At 45.4% G+C, this 24,977-nt stretch overlaps 1 protein-coding gene across 15 annotated transcripts in view; it reads right to left on the bottom strand.

Moving 5' to 3' along the window:
- The window catches only part of ZNF185 (zinc finger protein 185 with LIM domain), a 91,869-nt gene that overhangs the window by 47,286 nt on the left and 19,606 nt on the right, over positions 1-24,977 (bottom strand). For 12 of the 15 annotated variants that reach the window (XM_059732630.1, XM_019481893.2, XM_059732628.1 and 9 more), the window contains exons 2-13: positions 20,843-20,956; positions 17,736-17,811; positions 14,039-14,174; positions 10,578-10,622; positions 9,883-9,921; positions 8,891-8,965; positions 8,040-8,114; positions 7,209-7,289; positions 5,942-6,025; positions 4,691-4,729; positions 3,758-3,841; positions 416-493 (exon numbers count right to left, since the gene is read on the bottom strand). In XM_059732630.1, the coding sequence (XP_059588613.1) occupies positions 416-493; positions 3,758-3,841; positions 4,691-4,729; positions 5,942-6,025; positions 7,209-7,289; positions 8,040-8,114; positions 8,891-8,965; positions 9,883-9,921; positions 10,578-10,622; positions 14,039-14,174; positions 17,736-17,760 (761 nt within the window). In that variant the 5' untranslated portion in view covers positions 17,761-17,811; positions 20,843-20,956. Of the gene's footprint in view, positions 1-415; positions 494-3,757; positions 3,842-4,690; positions 4,730-5,941; positions 6,026-7,208; positions 7,290-8,039; positions 8,115-8,890; positions 8,966-9,882; positions 9,922-10,577; positions 10,623-14,038; positions 14,175-17,735; positions 17,812-20,443; positions 20,574-20,842; positions 21,089-24,977 lie in introns of those variants that run through there. The other 3 variants (XM_059732623.1, XM_014609945.3, XM_059732625.1) reach the window with 3 other exon arrangements.

Here is a 24,977-nt window from a genome sequence, read left to right as displayed (position 1 = left end):
CGAAGCAGATGGTAATAAAAACACATTCAAAAGCTAGATTTCCACCCTGCCCCCCCCACCCCCCACCCCCCAAAAAAAAACCCACAGAAAAACCCCTCTGGACTTTTCAACTCCTTTACTTGGGATAATTTTGGATTCTTGCAGGAAATATGCCTTAGGGAGCCGTGTTTCAGCTGACAGCAGGCAGCCATGTCTCATACAGCTCCCCCTGATCTGGTGAGAGTGCCTCCTGCACAGAAGGAACGTGCTAGGCTAGACTGTAGCACTTTATGCTTGAAATGAATTGGAGGAGTGAATACAACAGCAGAGGCTGAAGGGACAGGCTGGTGTCAGTTATGTGGGTCAAAAAGGCATCTTCTCAGAAGGAGCCTGAGAGACTTCTGTTCTCACAGGTTATCTGAGCTGTCAGACCTACCTCTCTGTGGAAACAGCAGTTTTTGCCCTTGGCTCATTACAGGGAGATTCTGCTGGGCTCTTTTTCACCCTATTAGTACTGATAAAAAATAAAGTGTTAAGAGCTATCTATCTTACAGTTTTGGGACTATCTAATCGTCTTCCTTTACAAAGAGAGGACAGAGGTACAAAGAAGTTAAGTGACTCACTCAAGGTCACCTGCAGGTCTGTGGCAGAAAAGGGAATTGAACCTAGGTCTCTTCGGTAATAATAGGCTAGCAGCCAAAACATCAGATCTTTCCATCTGCAAGCCCCAGGCTTAACAGTGACAGCCTAATAACCAACAAAAAGCCATAATCCTGTAATATGAGACTCATGTGAAGACACCGGTGCCCATGTACATGCTCAATGAAGTTATGTGCAGTTCTGAGTCTTTCAACATGCATCACATTTCTGTCAAAAGTTTTTTATTTACAGAAAATTACTTTTTCAACAAAACAAAATTTGCATGACAAATGCCTGCTGCTACTGAACATTTCCAGGGTCTCACTTGAAAAACCAATCCCTGAACACCTTTAGACAACGACCACTATCTATAAAAAAAATATTTTCACTTTCCAGTCAAGACAGAGTTGTGGTTATGTACCCCAGAGAAATGAAGCTGCATCACAACTTTGTAATGCAAACGCACCTATTTCCTCCCAGAAGATAAAGTCTTTCTGCCTGTCAGCTTTAACTCCTGGACACTGCTCCCTGTCCATGAGGCTTAAAAACCTTGGAGAAGTCAGGAGTGCTGACACCTGGCAACAAGCTTCTTGTTCAAGTGGAAATAAATAACTGAATCCTAATCTGAAAGAATCCCTTGTGAAAAACAGCAGAGTTTTTCCCCTCTGGGGACAGGTGGTGCCTCCCTTTCCATAGCTTTTTTATTCAGCACACCTCCTCTGAAGCCCCAAATCACACCCAACACTTTTTCAATCAACATGGCTTAGATGACACTACCACTGCTGGTCTTTTAACTTAGACAGCACTATTCATTGGGTTCCATGTAGGATGATAAAAGTGCATTGGTCAGTAATGTAACAAGGGGTGGATGAATGGGGCAGCAGCTCCAGTAGGCCACTTAGGTGGGTGCATCTGAAAGGTGTCTGTGGTGCTGTAGCAGCAGCCCCATGCCATGGCTTTTGCAGCAGCAACTACCAGGGCTAAGGAGACTGCTGTGCTCTGCACCAGTAAGAACCAAGGAGTTTGAGTTCCTGGGGCAGGTACCTTTTCCCCACCAAGGCAAGGGAAACCTCTGGCGTTGGTCCCCTTTCCATGAAATGGTGTACAGTTTACACTTTACAGTAAGATGTGCATTTGGTTGGTAGTTTGAAATTAGGGTAAACCTTGCCACTCCAGCAAAGATCAATTTAAAGACAATAAATAGCTTGAATCTTTATGGACAGACTGATTTTATGCTACCACTGTCAAGGTAGATTAATTAAATTTAAAGTCCTACAAAAGGGGACAGTTGGCTCAGGAGACTGGAAATAATAAGATATTGAGTCATTTATTTCTAGATAGCAGGGATAGTTCATCCAGCCACGACTGCTAGTAAAAGAAAATCCTTATTGTCTGACGGCTGTTCACTCGATAGGAGCTTCTTTTGTCTGCTTAGGTATTTATGCCATGTTCATCACTGGGGCTTATGAGCTCTTCAGTGAGATGAGGTCAAAAATGAATGAGCTCCCAAGACTGAACTCTTCTCACATCTTTAGATCAAAAGAGAAACATAGTGTGGGTTTGGTATGAGCTTGCACTGACATTACCCATGTTATAGCATGTCTGTAATTAAATACAGGATGACCATCTCCAGGCCTGTCATTGTAAAACCTTCCAACTCATTTGACCTCATTCATACCCTTGCTCTTTTTCCTCCCATAACATGTTTAGACTGGAGTAATTGACCTTTATACTGGTGTAAAAAAGGAGCAGATGTAGAACTCTGTATTGGTGTAACGTAATTGAATCTAGTGAAGAACTGTCCTAGGAAAAAATCAGGAGTAAAATTACACAACTGTAAATGTCATCTGTCTGCACTGTATCCCAGGATACTGGTTTGCTCAAGGGAAGCAGTCTTTTACCTGCTCCGCACCACTTAGTGGTAGGTGCTGTAATTATTACATGCTGCATGTACTATGCTGGGACACCTATCTCTGTTCTGGATTCTGGCCTAATGTACACAGCTGTAGAAAACCTATGTAAGTAACACTGGCATAAATAAGTAGCATGTGCAGGTGCTCAGTTGCATTTCAGTCCCTTTCTTCTCAAGTTTGCAGATGATATTAAGTTAAGGGGAAAATCAGTCATCCTAGGGGATAGGATGCAGATCCAAGTGAAACTGAACAAGCTGGAAAGGTGGGCAGAGCAGAACTGGTTACAGTTCAATAAGGATAAATGCAGTGCTTCATTTGGGGAGAAGTAACCAGCAACATGAATATAGGTTAGAAGGAAATGTCCTGGCCAGCACGATGGCAGGACCTCAAGGTTATGGCAGATCACAGAATAAACATGAGCTGCCAGGGTGACGCTGTAGTCAACAAAGCTAATAGCATACTGGGATGCATTAGCTGATGTGTCATGAGCAGGGCTGAGGAAGTGATTCTTCCTCTCTACTTGGTGCTGGTGAGACCCCAGCTGGAGTATTGTGTCCAGTTCTAGGTGCCGCACTTCAAAAAAGACATGGAGAATCTTAAAAGGGTCCAGAGAAGGACCACAAGAATGATTAAGGGCCTGGAGGACAAACCTTATGTGGAAAGACTAAGGGATCTGGAACTGTTCAGCCTGGGGAAGAGAAGACTGGAGGGGGGGAGGAGGGGAGGGGGACTTGGCTGTCTATAAGTATGTAAGGGGTGAATATCAGGAGCTGAGAGAAAAAAACTGTTCACTAGGGCACCCCAGGGGAGGACAAGGAACAATGGTCATAAACTGGTTTCAGGTTGGATATAAGAAAGAACTTCTTTACAGTAAGGGTGACCAGAATCTGGAATAGATTTCCCAAGGAGGTGGTGCAGTCCCCAACCCTGGAAGTCAAGAAGAGACTAGACAGACACCTCACTGGGATCATTTGATTTCAGCAGTATTCCTGCCCAGACCAGGGGGGTTGTACTTGATGATCTTTCAAGGTACTTCCAGCCCTTATTTTCTATTAGGAATGACAAATGATGTTCTTATGGGTGGGCCCTTTTGGGGCATCTCTGTCTTAACTGTGATCAGAGTCATATTTGATACCAGACTAGAAGACAAACTAAGAAATGCCTTCAGCCCCCCCCGCCCCCCCCCCCCGTTTCTCCCTTCTATAATCAAGAGGTGAAGACACTACCTGATGTCACCAGCACTAAACCTTGATGAAGCAGCTAAACTCTGACTCTTGTGGTGTGGCATTTCTTCCTCCTCAATTTCAACTCTTTCAGGAAACAAAATAAAAACACGATGATTACATTGTTTCCATTTCACACAAACACACATACACAATTATTTTAGCTTTTTATTTCTGTTTCCCCTTGTGTTGATGATTTTTTTCATCTCAAAGGAAAACTTTGTTTCTGTTCCTTGGAACTCCACCAGCTGCATTATAGGGAAATGTGTTGTTAATGGACTGAAGCCTACGCATTTCTGAATGACTTAGTTTATAAGGTACCACCTTTCCCCTCCTTCTGATGGGAACAAAGCCATTCAAATCAAATAGATGATATTTCACTATTTGTCTGTCACAAGGTAACTTTGAAGATGCCTTCACATCAATTCCAACCTTGCTGGAAGTGTTCTAGGAAGGATCAGTTGGAATCTTAATTTTGGTGAAAATCAGAAAACCAGGAAAATCTGACCACCACTAACTGCATTGTTATGATTATGTGGGTTCTTTATACAGATGTGAGGTATTGACTTTATAGTTAGGGTTAGAAGCATCCTCTTTTCCACAATTTCTTTGTGGGACTGTCTGCTTAGAAAGTTAAAAAAGCAGTGGTGGACTTTTCTGCAGGAACCAGTCTTTCCCGGAAGAGTAAGGGAAGTCAGTCCCTATTATTCTCCCCACATTTTAGGTTTCCTGGCAAACCAGATCATTACCATCAGTCCCTTACTTGACTCAACCCAGTCAGGTGGGCTAACCGTATCTTGGGACTTTCCCTGCTCTCAGTCTGACACCATCTGGAAACTTCAACCCCCTAACACTTAGGAGCAGCCCAAATATTAAGACTATATTTTAAAAGAGCAGCTTCAATATAATTTATGGAGCACATAGCCAAGGACTCACCTCTTGGCAAATAAAGGTGGCAGCTCTTGTGTAGGACTTCTGTAAAAGAGACAGAAGAACAGTAGTTACATGAAATCAGTAGGCAAATTCAGATCCTGTATAGAGACAGTTTTCATGGGACAAATTCAGCTGGGACCTGAAGGGCAATGTTAGCATTTAAACATAGGGCAACTGGGGTTAAGTGGCATTTTGCACAGATTTGGCCTTGACTCAACATGCAAAAACCATGCAATTTATACAGAAGAAGGGTGAAATCAGTGTAAAGTCTCCACAAATATCCACTTCTTATTTTCTACCTTTCTCATAGTGCGTTTTTATTACACATGTGCCTATCCTCTTGTCATATAATATACTTGTTTAGCCCACCAACTGAATTGTATACAGTGCAGTCTACCCTGTCTTATCATCCTTGGGTAACTTAAATTACCATTTATATTCCTGCTCAATTTGACCAGTGTCTATCACAGCAGACTTATTCCTTGGCTCTCCTATTCCTTCCCATGTGCTGACACCCTCCCTGCTGCCTCACTGTACTATCCTGAGTTATACCAGGAGAAAAAAATGATAACACAAGTCTAAGTAACAGAGATTGAGGTCAGTATTCCTGAGAGATCAATCTTACTTCAGCTATTGACACCTGCCATTACTGCCCACATGAAAGAGAAGGATGGAGGAGTCTCATACACCAGAAATATTTTATGCATCCACATATTTACTGCTACAGCTTTTGTTTTTCAGTAGTGTCAAGGGGCTATAACTGAAATGAGGGCCACATCATTCTATGCACTATTCATGTAGAGAGTGAAAACTGTTCTTTTCCCCAAAGAGCTTATGTGAACTGGATCCAAATCCTCCTAGGATTCCAGTTTCTTAGAAAGTGGTTGGGTGTCCCATACTGGTTTTTTACCAATCCTTTCTCTCCTGCTATCTTTTGCAATAATACTGGTTTGGGAAAAACAAGTTGTTAACATTGTTACTGAGACATCAAACCTGAAGATATGGATCTAGTATAGTGTTAAAAAGATGATGATTTTCTTTCCATAAATGTTTTCCCCTCTCTGGTAGGCAGAACTTTTAAGATCTCCAGGGTATGGAGTGCAAGCTCTCATTGGTGTTTCTCATCAAGGGATTCAGGAAATTAATGTTAAGACTCTCATTGCCTTTAATAGTGCTTTGGGTTGGACCATAGCTATGTGGACACTGATGAATAGTTTCTCTTTCAGTCCCTCCAAACCTGCCCTAGAAACTCACCCACTGCTTTTCTTGGCAGCTGACAGGACATAAGCACGCTCCTTGCTAGCTGTGCGCTTCAGCACATTGTTGGCTGCCTCTGTTCTGTAAAGGAAGGAAAAGGACAAATTTTAATGATGTTGCTGAAAGACAGAAAGCAGAGAATACAGAGGACTAAAAGTAAACAAGCCACTGAAGGCTGGTCTCCAACTCTGAAAGGCCAGGCGCTGGAAAGGGCCTAAATCAAGTAAAAGTCAAGAGCAGTAACAATGTTATATCCATCTCTATTCTTTATCTAGCTATGGAACCCAGTGCAAAGATATTAATTACATCCCTTATGACATTTATGCTGTGCCATGAGTGTACATAGAGCTTTGCAATGCATGAAAGGTCAAAAAACAGAGTCCCTATCACAAGGAATTACTGCCCAAGGACACAAAGAGTTTACAGGATGCAGGCATGTGAGGATGCAATATATTAGTACATAATACAACAGAACAAGTACAGAGAATGGGGTATTGGCCTCATAGCTGGAATATTGCAAAGACTGGGTGTCTCTATAGATTCACTCAAAAGGTTCACCGCCCAATGTCGGGGCAGGGGAAGCATGGATGTGTGAGTAAGATGTGGAATTTTTTGCCCACATTGGGCTGGTCACTCTGTTTTTCAATCCTTTCCCTGAAGCAAGGTATTTCTGCTAATCTTACATAAAGTATCAGGAACTCTGATTGTCTGTCTTTGAGGCAGTATCTCAAGAACAACTTCATTATGGAGGAAACACATTTCCTAACAATGATGTGAAAACTAAATAGGGGCCTGAGCTATACAGTTCTAATTTGAAGTATATTCAAATCCAAAAATGTTCTGATTTGAGATCCTGCCATAAGGAGGGCATGGATACTGGTACACTGCTCACCGCACTGCCAGAATATTTCTATGCCTATGCACCATTATTTCCATACTTTAACTTATACAGCCTGCAGCTGATGGGTTCTCTGCTCCCCCCTCACCAGCTAGGAAATTAATTGTGCCATGCTGTCATTTTGAATCATGTCAGGCTTTTAATTATATTTTGTTAGGAGCCCTGCTGCCTGTGGCACTGATGTGCTCTATATAGAAATGTATTATTATTATTATTATTATTACATTGCAATCAGTCCCAATAGCTCAGCTAAAATTTTCATAAGCTTGACCCTTACAGTAATGAAGAGTTATACTCAGCAGGGTCTATTTGCCCCAAAGCCCCACAACCACTGCTTGAAAATAGATCGACTCCAGCAGTTTGTACCTCTTTTTGTGTTCATCTGGACTAAAAGGTAGCTCCTCTTCATCTAAATCTGCTGATGTTGGCTTCACATTATACGCAGCCCTGAAATCCGAGGGAGAAGGGGAGAGGTACATTAATGGTTTTGCTTCTGTAAGCAGTCTTAAAGGAATTGAAAACAGCAGGCATTAAACAACAGATTTTGAAGCAGCCTAGAGCAAGGCAAATGAACAGATTTGATGGTTTGGGGTAAACTTCAGCACAGTACAGAGGGGTAGGATTCATCTACTGTAATCCTCACCATAGTTTGAGAGGCACTTTAATTTCCCATGCACCACAATGAAAACATGCCTTTAGGATTTTCCTGATATATACAGGGCTTTAGCCTCAAAAGATAGGAATGCCGCATGCTCAGCTACTTCTCAGGGATTCTTCAGATCATAGCCAACCATGATCTAAAAAAATTAGGCTGAAATTGTCATGGCTCTGCTAAGGGATTTCTGCATTTTCCTGGTTTCAGGAAGGCCAGCAATACTATGGAGCAAGCTCCCTTTTGTGGGGGGCCTCTGCCTACTGTCCCAGCTGGAGTCGCTAGGGATGGTAGTCACCTCAGGCAGAAGGCCAGTAGAAGGTCAAGGTGCCATGTAAGTCTCAATCAAGCCCTGAGGAAGTACTAGGCAGCAGTTTCCTTTATAATGAAGGGTGCTGGAACAGTTCAGCAAATGGAATGATTGGCCTGACTGGGCATTTATTCACAGGTGGCTTCATTATCCAGGTTACTGTGCCAAGCTATGGCCTGGAGGCAGCTGTTTAGCACTTGGATAAGGAGAGCACTGCTCCTCTCAGTACACTCACAGTTCCTTGTAATCCTCAGTTGTCATCTTGAATCTGGAGGAGACACGGGGGAGGCTGGCACTCTTAGCTGCAGTGCTGTAGACAAACACAGATCAACATCTATTAACATGACACTCATGACCTCTTACCCTCCTGCCAATGTCTCCCCCAAGCACACCTGAGAACATTTCACAAGAAAAGAGTGATCCAGTGGATTCTACCTATGAGTTTAGCTAACAGTGTTCAAAGTATGGAAGCACATTGGTCTTTTAAGGTGTCCTGGGCTGAGATTTGAGATCTAAGCACCTCTGAGAATTATCCTATTTGACCCAGGAATCCCTACCCATCAAATTATGCTACCTTATTTCAAAGACAGATAATGTCCTGGCAGCAGAGACCTCTTTTAACAGTGCTTTCTTTTGGACAATAAAGGGATTAATTCATAGGTGCACTGTGGCTTTCAAGCACTCAATTTACCTTGTTCTGGGAAGAGAGACCCTTCTAAATGATCAGGGTTAGTTCAGTTGTCTTTGCATCACTTGACCCCATCCACAACAATTTGCTAAATTTAGTATAATTATGCAAGTAGTTTCAATTGACCAGAGTTTTGTGTTTTTTACTGTATAAAATATTGTAGGGTTTGTTTCCAGTTTCCTTCACTTTGTCTAATCTATGTGATTATTAACAGGCTTCATCCTATGTGAATTATAGGAGGTGGTGGAAATGAGGCTTTCCTTTAAATAGCCCCCTGTTCCAGAATTTAATGAAGATCCGTGGGAACCCATATACACTGTCCAAAATCAAAACCTGATTCTTAGTGAATGTTGAATAATAGCTCAAGCAGACCTTGACTGAGAACAGGTCAGACAAACCTTTTTTGTGCTCCGTTAAAAGAAGGGGAAGTCATCTGGGGAAGAGTCTTATCAACAGTCTTGGTGAAAACTCCTCTGGCAAAACAGGAGAATGGTAGTTAGTTACCCGGCCAGTTACAGAACCAAGATTAGAGGGAGACCGAGGAAGCCACTTAGGCTGTGGGGGAGAGGACCATGTTAAAGTGACATCTGAATTAGTCTCTCCATTAAAACAATCTAGCTTATAAACTGCAGGACTTTGTTCCCATGGCAGTTATGTGAGTGGCTGTGAACAGCACCAGTGCCTCATGGATGTATAATCTCTGTCCACGACTAAGGTACACTCCCCAGCCTAGCATTCTAGTTAAGCATGATGACCTTATGACTCTTAATGTGTACCAGTACTCACCCAGCACTTTAGGGTGTAGTAGAATAATGGTTAGGAGGTAAATACATCTATTATTTTGGCTAATGGACACAGATGAAATAGGATCTGCTCCCCTGAAAGAGTCAGTTTGGGGGGAGAAAACCCTGCTTTTCCATCCCAGAGTTTTAGTCAACATTGTAAAATCATCTCCCATATGAAAGTCCCATGAAAGTCAGATGGAGGAAGACAGGATTTGTGATCCTGTACGAGACTGTGGGTCCACCATTTCTACTATGAGTTAATACACAGTTCCTCATTGGAAAATGTTGCCCACACTGTCACTGAACGCCAATGCAATGCTCTGTAAGAGGGACAGGGGAATCCCTTTCTGACACCCCCAATGCTAGGATTGTCTATTGCCCAGTTTATTAGATCTGATTTCCCATTATCACGAAAGATGCCATTAAACTTCTCATTAAGCACTGAAACATCTACTCTCAGGGGCTATCCTCTGCCAGGAACCACCATGTCCCTAATCTAAGAGTAGAAGCTCAAGTAATATTGATATTTCCCAAATCTTCCATCTATTTTGTCTACAGCCCAAGTATTTCCTCTCCTAGGAGGACTGAGGACTCTGCATACCAACCTGATAAGGTAACCAGAGGGAGGCTTGGAACCTGGACACCTGCACAGGGAACAGATATCAGTAAATCAAAATTGTCAAGGAAAAGCAGCAGTGGTAATATCAGTCACACAGGGAAATAGCCATAGTATACAAGGCTGTCCGTTCAGCAAGGAGTTCCGATGCTATCCAAAGCCACTAAAGTAGAAGTCCAGTCAAGTGCGCTCTGTGATACATCTTAGAATCACATCTGACAGTTGTGATTGGAAATAACCCTTAATGGTTTCTTTATGGAACAGTGTCAGGACACACTGGTCATGGTTACATGGGATGCTAAATGCACACTAGATTAATTATTCTTACTGCACATTAGCACAGCTTTTGCCATGATGCGTTAATGTGCAGTAGAATTAGTCTACCATGCATTAACATCACTAAAAAGGCCATGCGCTGGCGATTACTGCGCAGTAGCAATGGTTACCACACATTGAATTAGTACCTGTTTTTACAGATACCAAACTTAATGCACAGTAACAACAGCATATTAATGCATGTGTAGAAATGGCCAGTATGTCCTGAACTGAACTTTTTAGAATTAGTGAAGTGAAGAAATCGCTATGACAGTGCCCCCTTAAACAAATCTGCATGCTCAAATGGAGAGGAAAGAGAAGGAAACTGTCAGTGTAGTTAATGTTTTATCTTTTACAGAAAGAACTCACTTGTCTGAATGGCCATTTGCAAAAGGTGACTGTGGTTTAGGTTTCCTAGGGAAACAGGAAAGAAACACCATCAGCTGGAGTTAGAACCCCAAAATATGATGCAACAACATGATAGTCACATAATTTGTTAAACAATGAAGCCTATTGACTCTAGAATCAGGCTGTGTGTGAAACAAAGGAGCAAGCAGACCCATAAGAATCAGGACACTAGTATCTAGACCAAGGTTTTTAGAAGACGCTCATCATTTGAGACTGGAATTTCCATCTCAATTTTGCAGTGCCCAACTTTGCAGAGGCCTGGTTTTTAGAGGCTGGGTGCCCACTACTTTGTAAAAATGAGATCCATTTAAATACTTCAGGCTGGGCAATTATAAACAGAGACATTGCAAATCAGTTGACATCTGAAAATCTTGACTTATTATTATTGATAATAGTACCACATTTGAGCACACAGCATGGACCAGAACCCTATTGTCCTAGGGTTTGTACAAACAGAAACCAAAAAAAGCTTACAATATAAGTAACCAAGATTTCCACCTACCTCACTCACTAGGTACATACTAACGTATTTGTATGGTCCTTATAGCCATAGTTCTGATAGTCTTTGGGTTCAAAGACTGCAGCTGCTCTCTAGTCTTCAATCTGTGGCATGCTCAAAAGTGACTGTAAGAGATGTCCGCAAGTGCCTTCACAGGCATTCTGGATTTGACTCACGTGAGGTGGAGCATTTGGGTAGGGTTTGCTCAGGGGGATCCATCACTGACAGTGCCAGACACATGGTATGGCTGTATCCTTGGTCTCCCCATTATTCATCTTCAGTAGATTTCAGCTTCTCACATGTCAGGGTGAAGTGAAAATGCCCCCTCAAGGCACCATGCTCCCGAGGTCACACATGTTGCTATTATTATTTATACATCCCTGATATGCGAGATGCTGTGGAGGCTAGGAGGAAAGTAAGGACTCTGCCTGGGAAGTCCTGTTGTCTAACTGAGAGACATGGTATAATGAGAATTGACATGAGGCTGTGTAGGGGAAGCAGTAGTAAAACTGATCATGAGTTATTTACAAAAAAAATCGAAAGAGGTGAGGCCTCTTGCTCCTCACCCATCCCATATATTTATGTTGATAGGTCCTAACCCTGCAACCTCACAGGTGCAGGTGGATTCCTGTGTCAGCAGGTGTGTCTATGTGAGATGCTTTACTGTGGAGTAGACTAATCTACTCCACAGTAAAGCATCAGGGTCTACACATGCACACATTTATGGCACAGTAAATTAGTCTACTGCACAGTTAGTTACGATCCATAAATATAGGTAGTAAACTAACTGCGCAGTAGATACTGCACAGTAGTGCATGTCTGGGAAGAAATTTACTCCTGGTCAGCCCCTACACTAGGGGGGCGAAAGGGGACAGGGGATTCCCCCAGTCCTGGCACTATTGGGAGCTGAATAGCACTCGGACAGGGTAGCTCTCTGCTCACTCCGCTATCCTGGTGCTGCTCAACTCCTGGTTCCCCACAGGAGTTGGGAGCTGAACAGCACCAGGGCTCAGGAGCTCCCTGCTTCCCTGGTCAGCCTGGGACTGGCCAGGAACTGTCCTGTTTGGTGGCAGGTCCCAGCCAGCTCTGGGCTGCATGGAGAGTTCCCCACTCAGCCCCAAGGCTGGCCGGGAACTGTCATATTCTGGTGTGCAGCCCAGAGCTGACTGGGACCTGCCCCAGAACGGGACAGTTCCTGGCCAGTCCCAGGCTGCACAGGGAAGTCCTGTTGGGCACAGGGCTTGTCCCCATGTGCATGGGACATGAAAGCTCTGCAGCAGTAGCTGTATCCTGGCCCCATGCACATCAGGCCCCGAACAATGTACAGGGCCAGGAGACAGCTGCTGCTGCTGCAGCTGGCAAAGTTCTCCTGTCCTTGTGTGCATGGGGACCGGCCCGTGCTCCCTGCTAGCTCCTGGGCTAGCACCCAGGGGGAGCAGCCCTGTACCAGGTTGCTCCCATTGGCCACATCCAGATGAGCACGGACATTTGGTTCCCCGGGGACAAGTAGCAGTAGCACACCTTGAGCTGCAGCTACTTCTCCCATGGGAACACCTGTGCCACACATGCTTTGACATGCAGAAAGTTAGCCTGGGGGTGGTAGGGGAGACTGGGGCCAGCACTGTGCAGGCCCCTGCAGCCTTACCTGGGGTCCTGAGGCCCTCCTGGGACTGCAACAGTGGTGTGGCTCCAAGTGGCCTGGCTCTGCTTTTCAGTGGTGTGTGCTACCCGTGTGTTTGCTGCTCCAGTTTTTTTCCCATGGGTTTTTTTGACCCCTGGTTACCCACAGAAAAAAAGGCCAGAGTAGCACACACACAGGCAGTGTGCCCTTTCAGCATGGAGAACACCTGACCGTGTGGTATGTGGTGCTGCAGATGTGTTTGCAGCACCACATACCGCATGACCGCGTTCGTCTGGACACACCCATTGGAAGCACATCTGCTCCCAAGAGTGAGCATTTGTAGACATGATCCTGGGTAGACTTACTGCACAGTCAGCCTACTTCAAATTAATATCACATGTAGATGTCCCCAGTAAGATGCTCTGACCACAGAGCTGGTACAGGGATCTAGTTCTCTCCTGAGCTTGCAGGATCAGGCTGTCTAATGCTTCCTGGTAGCTCAGGTGCTCTAGATGCAGGAGTAGCTTTAGAGATGAGTAGACAGAAAATCAGAAAGTCTCCACTTCTAAGCCAGAGTTAGGTGTGGGCAGCCTGCGACTACCAGGCAGGTCCCAACTTGCTGATATGCTAAGGTTTCTACACATGCTCCTCAGTGTTAAGGTGATAGAAACATTAGCTTTTGAAAGGCTTGTTTGGAGAAGAATGACTTCTATTTGTTTCTGTTTTTAATTAAACAATGTCGTAAATTGGACCTTCAGGGCAAATGGTGCAGAGCTTCACTCAATGCCTCATGCAAAGGGTGAGTAGCTAAAGGTGGCTGTATGCTCTGATGCTGGGGCAAGGGTAAGGCAAAGCTAGCTGTGCCAGTTCCATATCATTTAGAGATTCTCCACCAATGGAATCTGCATCTATTTAAACAAGGCAGCTTTATAGACCCTTTTTGCCTTCCCAGCAACCAGAGAGCAAAATCTGGCCCCATGAGTTCAGCTGATTTTGTTCTGTTTCCTGAAGCTTAACAATTCCTCTGAGCTGCTGGCTCCATGGCTCCCTGGAAAAGTCATTTCTACAGCATTCCCTCCAACGTGCATTTATCAAAAATAAATAAAAGTAATGTGCCTATGTTACTGAAATTCACAGCCAGCAGCAGGACCCTGTAACCTGGCAAGGAGCTCCAGACAGAGATGGGGGTGTCTAGGACTTCAGTGAGTTTGGGGAATGAGGTGTCCTAAAACAGCTCAGTTTGAGGGGGAAGGGAGAGGGGAAAGACAGGGACAAAAAGCTGGCAGGGGTAATCCCACTTACAATGGACTCTTTCTTTCATCCTCAGAATCTGAGTTCGGCGGGTTGATCCAACTCTTGTCCCCTTTTAATGTGGTGCGCACCTTCATCTGCCTGATGATCTTCCTGCGATCTTCCTCAGTAGGTGGAATGACACCATCTAATACCAAACAAGAGGAAATGATTTAGTGGAGGTGGAGGATGGAGGGACTGAATTTGTTGATTAAGGGTAAGAAATCCCACTCTCAATCGATGCAGCCAACAGTCAGTTCAAGTTAAAACAGAAATCAGACTCCATTTCCTATTCTAATAGATTTACAACAATAAGGGAATGTTTGACCCACTCAGACAGACTTTAGCAGAAGGCATTAGGCAGCCAGCAAAGTCAGAAGCAAACTTCAAAGTGGATTTCAGTGTCACTTTACACTGGATATCCTAGTTCATAGCACCCTCTGCTGAAATATATACAACTCATTTGCTTGTGCTCCTGTAAGAGTAGGGTTGAACTTTAATGAATTGTCTTCCTAGAGCAGAACACCAGGAGCATTTAGGTGACAGTCTGATCAAACATTTAAAAGGTAGTATTTCCCTTTGCATCACTGGTATCTATTATGAGTAGTTCTAGCTATGGCAAGTGTGAGACTGGGGAAAAATGTGTTTCTGATTTGCAGAAGTAGCTTGATATTTCTGTAGATTGGGGGTGAGCCAAGTTTAGGATATGCTTTATCAAGGGCAAATAAAACTTATGCATCCTAGGTGTCACCTTTGTCTAGTGTCAGGTCTGAATTAGAGGGAAAGGAGACACCTTTCAACTGCTTATTGTGAGTTTTTGATTACTTATTGTTACTTCAACTACAAATATGATGAAACATGTCTATCTAAATATATGTACAGCACCTAGCACAGTGTGGCTCTGAGTCTGAATGGAGCCTCCAAAAACAATTGCTATGGGTGTCCTATCAGGCTCCATGAGGAAGAATCGTCACTGCTGCAGCCCCAGGAAGCTCCCAGGACCCCAGATAAGGCTGTTGGGGCCAGCCCAGTGCTGGCCCCAGCCTCCCCTACCACCTCCAGGGTAACCTGACGCACACCAGAGCACATGTGGCATGGGTGTGCCCTGGGAACAACTAGTGACAGTGCAAAATGTGCCGCTGCTAGTTGTCCCTGGGGAACCAAATGTCCATACCATGTGTGGACATGGCCATAGGTTTAGACAACCAATTCAGGTTGTCTAAACATCCAGAAAAGAACAGAATGCCACTCTCAGTTTTTATAGTAGTATATCTATATTGCATCTTCACTTCTTTTATTCCCACCCCTCACTTCCACAGTGATGAACGGGCCAAATGAAGACTCGCTATTCATTTAATTTCTATGTCCTTATATGCACCAAGAGCCAATCCCATTTAATCTTTATTATGCTGCCCAAAATAGAATAGAAGAGGTGGGGATCCTCCCACATTTTTTGCTCAATAACCTAATGGTTAGAACACTTGCCTAGGGAGTGGGAGTCCCACGTTCTAGGTCTCCTCCTCACTCCGAAAGGGTCTGATCCTTCATCTCCCATTTCCCAGCTAAGTGCTGTAACACCAGGCCATAGGCTAGGCATTATCCAGAGTGGCCTCCTCTTAAAGTTCACCACTGGGCTGCCAAGCAGGAAGTTATGCAGGGCTAGGAGAGCAAGCTAAAAGGATTGTGGTTCAGTGAGATGACTGCTGCCCTTGAAAGGAAGAAACCCTTGTTTTTGACCCCTTCCAATGGCCTTGCTACACATTGCATTTAATATTCACTGGAGAAAAAGGATAAGCAATAGTGGGGATAGGGACCAGGTCCCTCATTCCAGTGCAGTGCCCATATCAGTGGGCTGCCCTCCTTTTGACTTGCTTTTCTCCAGGCCACATATCTACTTCTCTGTTGGCTGCACAGGGGGCCAGTTTCAGCAGGAGGATGTCCTAGAAAACACCTGACAGTTAAAACATTTTGCTAGGAAGTGGAAGATGCAGATTCAAAACCCCCTGGGTTCACAGACCTAGAACCTGGGTCCCTAAACCCCTGAGCATGGCCTTAACAGTCCCTTGCCTATTGGACTCAGAAGGTAGCAGTATCCCCTTCTCTTCCCACCCCTACCCTTGCCACCTGAGAAGCTCCTCAAGGTTTTTTCTCTGACCATGCTTTCAGAGACTTACACACTGTTAATGTGTATACCTGAGTGATCCTCTTCCACCACAGAGTCTACCCAGGGCCTTCTAAATATAGGTTAGTCCAGAGCAAGCACACCTATACAAGTTAAAACAGATTCTAAAATCTACACTAATGCCCCAAACATCTGTAACACAGCTATGTAAGTGGCTTTTAGAGGCACAAAGATGAAATAGGATTTGGCCCTAAGTCTTCAACCATGACTCCTTGCCTCAAATCTACAGCACCCAAAACTAATCCAATGTGATCTCCTATCTAAGTACTGGCTAGGTCCAGCTCTGCTTAATTTCCAAAGTCTGGTGCAAATGCATGTCCAGCATAGTTGCTCAACTACATCAGGTAAGGGGGTTGGTTTTTTACTTTAAAAAATCATATCAGAAGGGCCCCTAATGTGAGTGCAGTTATACAGCTCAAACCATACTTTGCATTGGTATAACTTAGTTTTTTTTCATTTAGGAATAACTGTATCAGAATATTTACCTTGATAACAGTATAACTGTACTCACAATAGGGAGATGTGCTCGCATAGTTATTTTGTGTGTAAATAAGTCCTTCATGCCAAACAGAAAATAATACTTTTACTCTTGAATATTGACACTTGAAAATAAAGGTGTTACTTTTATAAAAGTGAAAATAACACTTCTCAAAATGAGATTGTTGATTTTTGTTGTTAATAAAATGAATGTGACATTTCACGCTTCACAAAACTATTGTTTTAAGTTGCTTACAGATTTAGTAAATATCACATATGTTAAGATTTTACTTACATTTTAAAGGATCCATTAAAGTTTTGACTGCGGGGGTGAGATATGGCATTATTTAAAAAATGATACCTCACAGTTTGGTATCTAGGCAGATAGTATTGCTGAATGAAATATAGCCCCAAGAAGTTTATTGCACCCTCATTAAGTGAGGCAATCCAAGAGAAGGAGAGTCAGACTTATTTATGATGTAAATTAGTGTAGTGCCTAGAAGTTCTGATAACAGATTAGAACACCATTGTGCTACGTCCTGTACACATATAAAATAGGAGATAATGTATATCTTGTCCCAAAGACCTTTCTGATACAGGGGGAGCACAAGATGGAAATGAGACAATACTGGTTAATGTTATAGGCAGCAGCCCTAGCATATTGCAGGCCTAATTATAACCAATTTTTTTTGAGGAAACCAAAGGTTTTAATGGAAGATTTGAGGAAGGATAACACACAAACTTACTATTATTTTGTTCACCATAAAAATCAGGAAAGGTTGCCAGTTTTCCAGCTTTCTCAGTCTTTGTGGGCATTAGAATTCTAATTCAGTGAAATATCAAACTCAAAGAATTCTGTAGTTAGCTAATGATATTTAATGAATAAAGCTTATCTGAGCAGTAAGGAGTAGGGTATATGGAGTTTCACAAACTAAACAATAAATCAGGCAATCGAGGAAACTGAAATTCATGTCACTGAGCAAATATGATGAGAAAGTCTGAAGGAAGCAGAGAGCTGTTAAGAGGCTTATGCGGAGCTAAAGAGTTTACCTTTGCTGACACCAAGGGACAACATGGCTCTCAACTATGCTTCTACTTTCGTTCCAGTTCAAAGCAATGTGTACACCTGAAAAAAAATGAAAAAGGGAAGAAACTCAGTTTGTTCATCTGCTTATGAATGGTTTCAAATCCAGGTGCAGAGGAGTGTGTTATTCAGTACTGGTAAGGCCTCACCTGGAGTACTGAGTTCAGTTTCCGGTATTTCACTTCAAGGAAGGCATAGACAAATTAGAAAGAGTCCGGTGGAAGGCAACAACGATGGAGCAGCATTTAAAAATGGACCCACCCGAACAGAATGGGTAGAGCTGCCTGGCAGAGAGACAGAGTTTTTCCCAGAGGGGACACTGTAGGCTCTGAGAGCAAGTGAAGCTGTTTTGGAAGCAGCCCTGTTGGAAGTGGGAGGGGTGACCTAACCCCAGCCAAGTTTTGACATAGAGCCCATTAGCAAAAGCCCAGGAAGGGCCCTGAGCTGGGATTGGCTGAGAGGCTTGGATAAAAGGGGAGAGCAGTTTTCCCATGGGTGAGAACAAGAGAAAGAGAGAGAGAGAGAGGGGGCTGAGGGACAGGATGAAGGTCGGATTCAAAGTCTCAACACAGTGGTCCCTCGGAGAGCCTCTGGGAGTGCCCTGCGGAAGCTGCAGCAGAGGCTGGAAGGGGAGTGATACAGTATCTAGTTCTTCTCTCCCCCCCAGGGAGGCTGGCGGCAGGATCAGGCAGGGACTGCTTGTGTGGAAACTCAAGCCTACTTAGACCTGACTGCAGCCCGGTGTGGCCAGGTGAGCACAGCAGAGCTGGGGGGTGGGGGACTGCCCCAGTTTCCCTGATGGGTGAGGGGCCCCAGGGGCAGGCAAAGCCCAGGGGGGGCTGTGTTTGCCAGGGCTGTGAGGCTGTGCGGGACAGGAGGGTTGCTACAGCCTGCAGCCCAGACACTGCTCCCAGCAGGGAAGGGGGTCAAAGGCAGGAGAAGGCTGTCTTGCAGGGATTGCGGAGGAGCCGCTGCTTGCTGCCCAGAGGCCGCTTGTTGCCTGGAGACCCCAGGAGCACGGAGACGGATACCAGTGCCAGGGAGCGTCCACAGACCACGTGGAGGGACACAGACAGTCCTGCTTCCTGAGATACCCCACCAGGGGCAGTGCACACAGGATCCCTAGTACACAGTGTGCAAGTGAGAGACTGTGTAAATAAGTTCTTGAGGGTTTATTAGTCGGTATATCCATGTGCTTATTTAATGATTATTTGTTATATTGTAAATAATTAAATCTTGTAAATAGTTTGAGAATTGTCTGCAAGGGTGCTTGATTGTAAGGGGAGGCTCTCTGCTCAGGGGCACTGCAGCAGCTTCCCAGGGGGGCTGGGCAGGGCTACTGGCTACCAGGTACCCCAGAATCCCATTATTCAGGTGAGGGTGCATGTAGTGTTGTGCCCAGGGTTACAACAATTATTAGAGCCACAAAGAAATCATGACTTTCAAGGAAAGATGGGAAGACCTGGGATTATTTAGCCTGGACAAGAGATGACTGAGGGAGGACTTTACAAAACAGTTCTTAAATATATTAAGTGTTATCATAAAAAGGATGGTGATAGACTAATCTCTGTGTCCATAGGGAAAAAGGCTAGAAGTAATAGTTTTAAACTGCAGCAAGGGAAATCTAGGTTGGATATTAGGAAACAACAATTTTATGAACAGCATAATACAGTATTAACACAGTACCAGGAATTAAAGATGGGAAATGTGTTACCCCTTCTACTTCAATTAATCCTTTTGGCAGTCTTAGGTTCCTCCCCCACATAGTATACATTCAGGGACTGGTGTGAGAAAGTTGTCTAGAATTAATTCAATCACTTGGATTCATTTTCAGATCCATTAATTCCAGTCTAATCATAGCAGATCTACCCTTCCTACACAGGGAATAAGAGGCTTCCCAGGAACATATGCCTGGAAGCACTCAAAATCCAAGGAAACCCATACTAATGATATTATAACACCAAAATTCTTTCATAACACAGCACTTTCTGAAGAACTGACGACAACTTATTCCTTTGGTGATGACCTGCCAGCCATGCATATGGCTTGAAGCAGCCTATGGTTACCTTGTTCTATAGACACTTGCATGCGTAAGCATACACCCACACTAACAGATGCTTTCAGGAGTGTGCAAGTTAAACACCTCAGTGATGAAGAACTACATTACCTCTTTCATCCAAAGAGCTCTACATTCTTTATAGGCTGATTTTGGCTGAAGGGTTGTCTTTGAGCATAATCTTCTGTAGCAAAGTTCCCAGAAGCTTTTGTGAGTCAGCACAGAACCGGTGCACCTACACAGATGTTGGGCTGACCTTTCCACCTTCCCTAAATTCCTGGCCACTCATGGTCACTGGAAATGGGGTCATTTGATCCCAGCAGTCTTTCCTGCCCAAGTGCAGGGGGGCTGGACCCGATAATCTGTAAGATCCTTCCAGCATCTAACAACTATGAAGCTATGACATCCCATGGTATTTTTGGTCAGACTAAGATGTTATCATTGGGATCTTTGCTAAATTCTGGTTTGGTTAATTATACTCTGCTAGTCTGAATCCCCTCTGAAAAAAACTGCAGTTGGGCATATTTGCATCTTATCCTAAAGCAGCATGTGACAGGGTAACTGAAGTACCCTGCCACAGGAAAAACAGGGAGAAGGAGAAAAAAGAAGAAAACTTACCCCAAGACACAAGAAGAACCATGATGAATCCAGATGGGGAGAACGCTGTGGCACAGAAAATTAAAGGAGTCAGCTGGTGCCATGGCAGATGAAAGGCTGCCGTGGCAAACCCAGCTGCTGGGGCTCGAGCCCAGAGGGAAGAAACCAGTGTGGCCAAAGAGAGAAGAAAGAAACCGTGCCAAAGAGAGAGAAAAAATAGTTGCATCAAGCAGGCAGTGAACAGGGGGCTGCTACAGTGGACCCAGCTGGGGAAAGAGGAGACTTAACGGACACCGGCAGGGCAGCCCGGGGTCGGAAGGAGAGAGAGGGAGGCAGGAAGAAAAGCAGAAGGCAGGTGGGATCACCAGAGAGGGGAACCGACCCTGGAGCTTAAGGGAGAGCTCCAGTCCTCCGACTCACCTGGAGAAAACCAGGGAGGAATCTTCGCCAATGAGAAGAGTCGCTACAGGAGCTGAGGAAGCTGCTCGTCTGGCAAGTCCAGCCCCAGGGGGTGAAGGTAACCACTCTGGAAACCTGAAAGAAGATAGAGATATGGAAAAAGTTACACCCCAGGAGGGAGCGAGTCTGCCCTGACCCTGAAGATAAGGGCGGGATTAGACATAAGAAGGGCTGCCTTGGGACCCATGCAGGGAAGAATGGGGCAAGCAGCAGGTTCTCTCTCCCGCAGTTCCTCTGGCTGTGCCTGCCTCTCCCTGGGTGGGGGGGAGCTGTGGGAGAAGCCCCCACAGCTGCTCTGCCCAGCTCCATCCCCTGCCCAGATCCAGCCTCCTGGCATTAAAAAAAAAAAAAAAAAAGCCTCACACTCACCAGATGCAGGGGCTCTGGGGGCTCTAGAGCCTCCTGACAGAGCACCCCTGCACAGCCCCTGCTCCCCAATCTCCCCCCCCCCCGTCCCCGGCCATGCCCCTGATGGCCCCCCTGCCTGGCCCAAGCAGTCTGGGACTAAAAATCTCCAACCCCCTTCCTCTCCCCGCCACAAAAAAACAAAAAAGCATATTCGCCGGCAGTGGCCTCTGAGGCTGCATGGCAGAGCCCCCCCGCTGCATAGTCCCCATTCCCTGATCTCCCCGCCTGGCCCAGTCCCGCCCCAATGGCTGCCCCATCCAGCCCCAACATCCAGGCAATTATAAAAAAGCCCTGTGCTCACCAGCTCTGGCTGCAGGGATCAGAGCCTCTGAGGGCTCATGGCAGAGTCCCCTGCACACCGTGGGGCAGCGGGAGGCAGCAGGGATCGACCCCCCCACCTGGCACCTGTGCTGCAGCTGCCCCATGGCGTGGGTGCAGCATGGCTTGGCAGGGCACTGAGCGCTGCCTGGGAGCCGGGATGGCTCCATGTGTCAGCCAGAGCCCAGCACCATGCTGCCCCAGCTCCCAGACAACGTGCAGTGCCCTGCCAAGCCTCACTGCACCCACGCTATGGGGCAGCTGCCGTGGGGGTGCCAGGCAGGGGTTTGATCCCCACTGCCCCATGCTGTGCAGGGGGCTCTGCCAGGAGCCCCAAGAGGCCCCAATCGCTGCTGCTGCAGCCAGTGAGTGCAGGGCTTTTAAAATTATTATTGTATTTAATTGCCAGGATGCAATCGGAGAGCAGGGGCTGTGTGTGTGGAGGGGGGCTCTGCCATGTGGCCCCAGAGCCCCCACGGCCCCTGCTGCAGCCATTGGGTGAGGGGCTTTTTTTTTTTTTTTTTTAATGAAGTGCCAGGAAGCTGGGGCTGGGTGGGGGATGGGGCTGGGCAGGGCAACCATGGGGGCTTCTCCCGTGACTCCCCCCCAACCCAGGGAGAGGCAGACACAGCCAGGGAAGCCACAGGAGAACCTGTAGCTTCTCGGCTATGCCTGCTTCTTCCCAGTGGATCAGAATCTCCAAATCAGTGCTGAATCTCCAGTTCTGATTCAACCAAATCAAATGGGGACAATGATTCAAATCACCAAATTGAATCACTGTCCTCCAAATTGGACAAATCTAAATCAAATACTTCCCTGTTCGTACAGGCCTAGTGTCTACATGTGCATTGCAGTGCACTAAATAAACACAAGTACTATCCTGTGGCTGCATTACAAGTACTAATCTACCGTAGTGTTTATTAGTTTACTGTGGCCTAATAGGGCTGTATGTGTAGGCACTGAGACTCTACTGCAGAGCTAATTAGGCAGCTCTGCAGGAAATGTCTCATGTTGGTGTGCCCACTATGGGTGCTATTGCTTCAGCTGACTGCGGTTCTTACCAGAGCAGGCTCCGTTCAGCACTAAGTGCATTTTTACACATGCAAGTGCCCGGCACTGTGATGCTTGCTTGTAAATATGTAAGTGGCGAAATGTGGATCAGTGCTGAAAAAATGGTGGCGGCGGGCTTTTGAATTAAAACACATCAGAAGTGCTTTAGTTCAAAAGCACGCTGCAGCCATTTTCTGCGCGCTGACATGTATTTCACCACTTATGCAACTACACACAGCGCAGCACAATTTGCCTCAGATTGGGTGCGGAGCAGACTCGATTAATTGAGTCTGCTCCAAAGCAGCAGATCTCTAGTGCATCGCAGGACAGAAAAGTGTGTGTATAAATGCCCTAAGTGAAGTGTTTCCTATGCAGACAGTCTGTGAAGTGCTTTGGAATTAGGGTTGCGCGCCAGTTTTCAGTTGTGGGGCTAGATTAAAAAAAATGAAAACACACATTGTTTCAGGTCAACCCCAAAATGAAATTTGCTTTTGCATTTTGTATCTCCCCTAGTAGTTTGGTATTTTTATCTATTTGTGTGCCATGGCATTTGTAGCTTATATTTTATACTCCTCACCTTTCAACTTTCAACTAAATGTGTTTAGTTTCATAAGTAAGTTATACATTGTAACAATGTTAACAAGGGCAGGAATCAAACTGCCCTTCCCTGTATCAGGCTGGCCCCTGAAAGAGAGAGTGAATCAGTGATTGAATGTGTAACACTATAGCAGCAGACAGCAATTAACACCTGGAAGCTGCAGATCAGCCAAGGGAAGAACTCAATAGAAGACAATGTAACAACCGGTAAATCTCTAAACCTCACTGATCAAGGGCTAGAAGCCCTGGCCTGAGTTAATCAATGCCGGGGACCAACTTTTGGGCTGAGTATTTCCAGATCAACTGCTCCCAGAGCCCTATTCAAAATTCATCAATGGACTCCCAAACCTGCACGTACATGCGGATGACCTTTGGGGCTGACAGATGCCGTCCAGTAGCCACCGAGGGGGGGGGAGTCCCACGAGGGTCAATGACCCCTGGATTAGGCAAACCTGAAAACTGGGGAGTCACCAAAGTCTGCCAAGGACAGATAAAAGGCAGTGAAAAGTGACCCTCAGAGGCGCCCTCTTGGTCTCCAACTCAACCAGACCTGTCCAGCCAGAAGGACCAGCCGGTGACCCCCTTCTGGAAGATAACACCACGCTGAAAGAAGCCTCAACGACAGACTCCAGCACTTGTAGGATAGGTATACCTGACTCTGTAGCCTGCTACTGTGTGTGTGTATGTGTGTGCATGTGTGTGTGTGTGTGTGGGGACCAGCCCCAAGGTTTATGATTACAGTGTTTCAATCCGCCTAATAAACTAGAATTTTAAGGATCCCGAGTTGGACATTTGTAGCCAACACCACCACCGCTCTGGGTAACCTGTTCCACTGTTTTTCTACCCTCCTAGTGAGAAAATTCTTCCTAATATCTAACCTAAACTTCCCTTGCTGCAACTTGAGACCATTGCTCCTTGTTCTGTCATCTGCCACCAGTGAGATCAGTCTAGCTCCATCCTCTTTCAAACCCCCCCTTCAGGTTGTTGAAGACTGCTATTCAGTCTCCTGTTCTCTAGACTAAATAAACCCAGATCCCCCAATCCTTCCTCATAAGTCATGTCCTCCAGCCCGCTCACCATTTTTGTCACCCTCCACTGGACCCTCTCCAATTTGTCCACATCCTTTTTGTAGTGGGGGCCCCCAAAACTGAACACTGTACTCCAGATGTGGCCTCAGCAGTGCTGAATAGAGGGGAATAATCACTTCCCTGGATCTGCTGGCAACACACCTACCAATGCAGACCAGTATGCTGTTAGCCCTCTTTGCAACAAGGGCACACTGTTGGCTCATTCAGCTTATTGTCCACTGTAACCCCCAGGACCTTTTCTGCAGAGCTGCTGCCCAGCCAGTCAGCCCCCCACCTTTACTGGTGCATGGCATTGTTCTCCACTGTATCTACTACTCCCCACAGCTTGGTGTCATCTGCAAACTCACTGAAGGTGCACTCTGTGCCATCTGCCAGGTCATTGGTGAAGACATTAAACAAAATCGGCCCCAGGACCAACCCCCTGGGACACTCCACTTGACACTGGCTGACATCTAGATGTCGAGCCATTGATTACTACTCTCTGAGGCTGATGCTTCAGCCAGTTTTTTATCTACCTTACAGTACATTCATCCATTCTGTACTTCCTTAGCTTGCCTGCAAGAATGGTGTGAGAGACCATATCAAAAGCCTTGCTAAAGGCAAGGTACACCATATCATACTTATTGACAGACTGT

This window comes from Alligator mississippiensis, chromosome 8 (assembly GCF_030867095.1).
Source record: "Alligator mississippiensis isolate rAllMis1 chromosome 8, rAllMis1, whole genome shotgun sequence".
NCBI lineage: Eukaryota > Metazoa > Chordata > Crocodylia > Alligatoridae > Alligator > Alligator mississippiensis.
Note: the sequence above shows the minus strand (reverse complement) of the source record. Positions and strands in the feature narration are given on the sequence as shown.